A 2,882-nucleotide genomic window follows, 5' to 3' on the forward strand; every position below is an offset into this window, starting at 1 on the left:
GGTGAGCAACCTTACTACCTACCTTTGTGATTAAGGGGTAGTCTTCTTCCACCCCCACTTGGGATCTCACCACTGGATGGCAGCAAGGCACAACCCGTTCACCATCTCTCCCAGAAGCACATTGAATCCTCCTGGAACGAGACCTCCAGGAGGCACCAGGTGGAATAACACGTAGCTTCATAGTTTTAAGCTCTTACTCTGAAATTCAAGTTATACACAGGAAATTATTTTCTTTGGCCACTTTTTCTAATGACACCAGAGAAACAGTGCCAAGTTGTGATGTAGCAATGAATCCTCCTGTTTGGATTTGCATCTATAAGAAAACATACCCTAATTACAGAGAAACCCAGTTATGAAATAGAACAAAGTAGCCAGATCATGTCGTACATTTCCTGCTCTACTGCCCCACCCCACACTCCTCTCTGGTGTCACTGAGGGTATAAATTGGGGCTGGGCTCAGTGTGTGCATTCCCATCAAAGGCCAACATGAGGACAGGCACAGTCTTTGTTTTAGTGGCTTTTGTCATCTTGGGGATGGAGATGGCCTTCGCTCAGAGACATTCTAATGGAGGTAAGGGCGCTAAGGGAGTCCTACCTGAGAGCAGAGGAGGCTCAGAGCCCAGCTTCTTCCCTGGGATGGTGTGGCACAGGAACAGGCTGCAGAGTGGAGATTTGGTATTGATAAGACCCACTTTCTTTAACCTTCAGGAGTGATCACCTTGTGTTTCCAATTCTTCTTCTTCTTTCTTAATCCTCACCCAAGAGATGCTTATTGATTTGCGAGAGAGAGAGAGAGAGAATGAGATAAGTGAGGACATCGATTGTCTACCATACGTGCCCCAAGTGGGGATTGAACCTGCAAAACTTTCAGTGTTGGGGGCGATGCTCCAACCAACTGAGCCACACCAGCCAGGGCCCCATTCTTCTTATCAGATCAGGTTGGGCCTTATTAAAAGTTGGGGCTCTCTCTACATGTGCCTTGGATGTAGGGCTCCAACACGGAGTAGCCCTGGGATGAACATCGGGTATGTGTGAGGTGGGAAGATGGAAGTCTGGGATCAGAGATGTTTCTAATATCTTCTTCTAAAGTGGAAAGAAGAGGCTTATGATAGAGCAGGTTTCTTGCTTGCGGAACTGGGCAGCCTTTGCAGCAGGGAGAACATTCTCCTAAGGGCCTGACTGTGACATTGGGGGCTTCTGTGCGAGGGTGGAGATGCCGAGGATGAGGGATGGGTCCAGGAGTACAAAGGAAGAAATGAAAGAGGTGGGAGTTCTGCCAGCAGTGAGCCCGTAGACTACTAACAGAAGTTTTTATACCTGGATAGTGACTATTCCAGACTCCACAAACACTGTTTTATGTTTCAGGGGGAGACAGACCTGGATTCTGCCCCAAGCTGCCCAAAGATGCCATTGGGCTTTGTGTTGAAAAGTGCTTAGGAGACGAAACATGTCCCAGGGGAATGAAATGCTGCAGCAATGGATGTGGCCACGTATGCAAACCTGCTATCCATGTGGTGAGTATAAATCAGTCAAGAGCTGACAAGGGTGTTAACTATTCCCCAGTGGACTTTCCAAGGGCCGATGGATGTTCACGTGTCCACTGCATATAAGAATCTGGGTAACTCCAAGAAAAAGAGGCTGGAAGAGAATGGCAGAAGGACACCTGGCTGCATTATCTAAGACTCTCTCCTCGAAGAGAAGCCCTATCCCTGTCTCTGTCCCCAAGGGGGCACTCAGTTGAGACAAGTAACCATGATCCTACATTCACAGGTCATTATTGACCCAGCGTTTGTCACCCCCCTTTCCCTTCCCACCAAGGGAGCCTCACTCTTCCTTGAAAATGGGTGATCCTGGGAGGCAGAGGGAAAGGAAAGAGAACCCAGTTATGGAGTATCTCCTGTGTCAGTCAGGCATTGTGCTGAAGTTGAGATAAAAAGGTAAACAGAGCTAGTCATGGAGACAGAACTATGTAAATAATTACAACCCAGGGTGACCACAGCTTTGCACAAATTTCTACTAAGGTCTGTGGAAGCACAGGAAAGAGTTATTGGTTTTGCCTGGGTGGGTGGATCAGTGGATGTTGGGAAGATTGTCAGAGAGTAGAGAACATTTAAGGAAGAGCTTAAAGGAGGCATAAAGTTTGCCACAGTAAGGAAGGGCAGTACAGATAATGAGGAAATGTGGGTCCTATGCTGGAGGTGGGAAAGTGATTGAGAATGTGGTCAGTAGAAGTTGCAACATCTCAGTAGAGGATCATCCAAACCAGGGTCCAGAAAGGAATGAGCTGCCTTGCCAAAGAGTTTTGTAGACTGCTGGAGGTTTCTGAGCAGAGGAAATGTCATGATCAAATTTGTATTTTAGAAGAATGCTGTTGATGACCCTGTGGAGGAAGAATGGGGGGTGTAAGCATGCCTGGAGACCAGCCCCAGAAGATTGCTCATGAATGCATGGATCCAGTGCTTGGCATAACATTTTCCACACACCATTCCTGGCAAGTGTCTATCCCTTGATGTGCAGTCCCAGAAGATGAAGATCTAAATGGGCGGAGAGGATGATTCTATAGAGTTTCTGTCCAAAATAAATCTTACCCGTGGCATTATTGAGACTGTGTCATTCTTCCCATTTAGACGTTCTTTCTAGTGGACCCTCTGTGGATGAACAGAACGGACTGTGTGCCCTGTACTGAGCCCATGAATACGAGGCACTCAGGATGGATCAGAGGCAAGGTCTGCCAGCTAGTTTCTTTCCTCCTTCCATGTCCATGTATCTAAACAGGGCAAAGGGCATGATAATATTTTCTCAAGCATTCTGGGAATATGATTTTGGTCAAGAAAAAAAAAATGACCTTGTAGCACATAACAGGCCTATAGTCGCAGCCTTTA

At 47.0% G+C, this 2,882-nt stretch overlaps 1 protein-coding gene across 1 annotated transcript; it reads left to right on the top strand.

Moving 5' to 3' along the window:
* Positions 1–424: 424 nt before the first annotated feature.
* Positions 425–2,599, top strand: LOC118671567 (WAP four-disulfide core domain protein 18-like). The gene is made up of 3 exons (XM_036339872.1): positions 425–571; positions 1,366–1,514; positions 2,362–2,599. Exons 1-3 carry the CDS (start codon positions 487–489, stop codon positions 2,404–2,406), a joined length of 279 nt encoding a protein of 92 aa, XP_036195765.1. The 5' UTR covers positions 425–486; the 3' UTR covers positions 2,407–2,599.
* Positions 2,600–2,882: the final 283 nt, after the last annotated feature.

The sequence above is a fragment of the Myotis myotis genome, unplaced genomic scaffold (assembly GCF_014108235.1).
Source record: "Myotis myotis isolate mMyoMyo1 unplaced genomic scaffold, mMyoMyo1.p scaffold_m19_p_17, whole genome shotgun sequence".
Classification (NCBI taxonomy): Eukaryota; Metazoa; Chordata; class Mammalia; order Chiroptera; family Vespertilionidae; genus Myotis; species Myotis myotis.

Bases quoted from the DNA above. Each gene is read 5' to 3' on its own strand.
- LOC118671567 (XM_036339872.1), top strand. From the start codon at position 487: ATGAGGACAGGCACAGTCTTTGTTTTAGTGGCTTTTGTCATCTTGGGG. The intron at 572-1,365 runs GTAAGGGCGCTA...TTTATGTTTCAG, and splicing joins TCAGAGACATTCTAATGGAG to GGGGAGACAGACCTGGATTC. The intron at 1,515-2,361 runs GTGAGTATAAAT...TTTGTATTTTAG, and splicing joins GCAAACCTGCTATCCATGTG to AAGAATGCTGTTGATGACCC.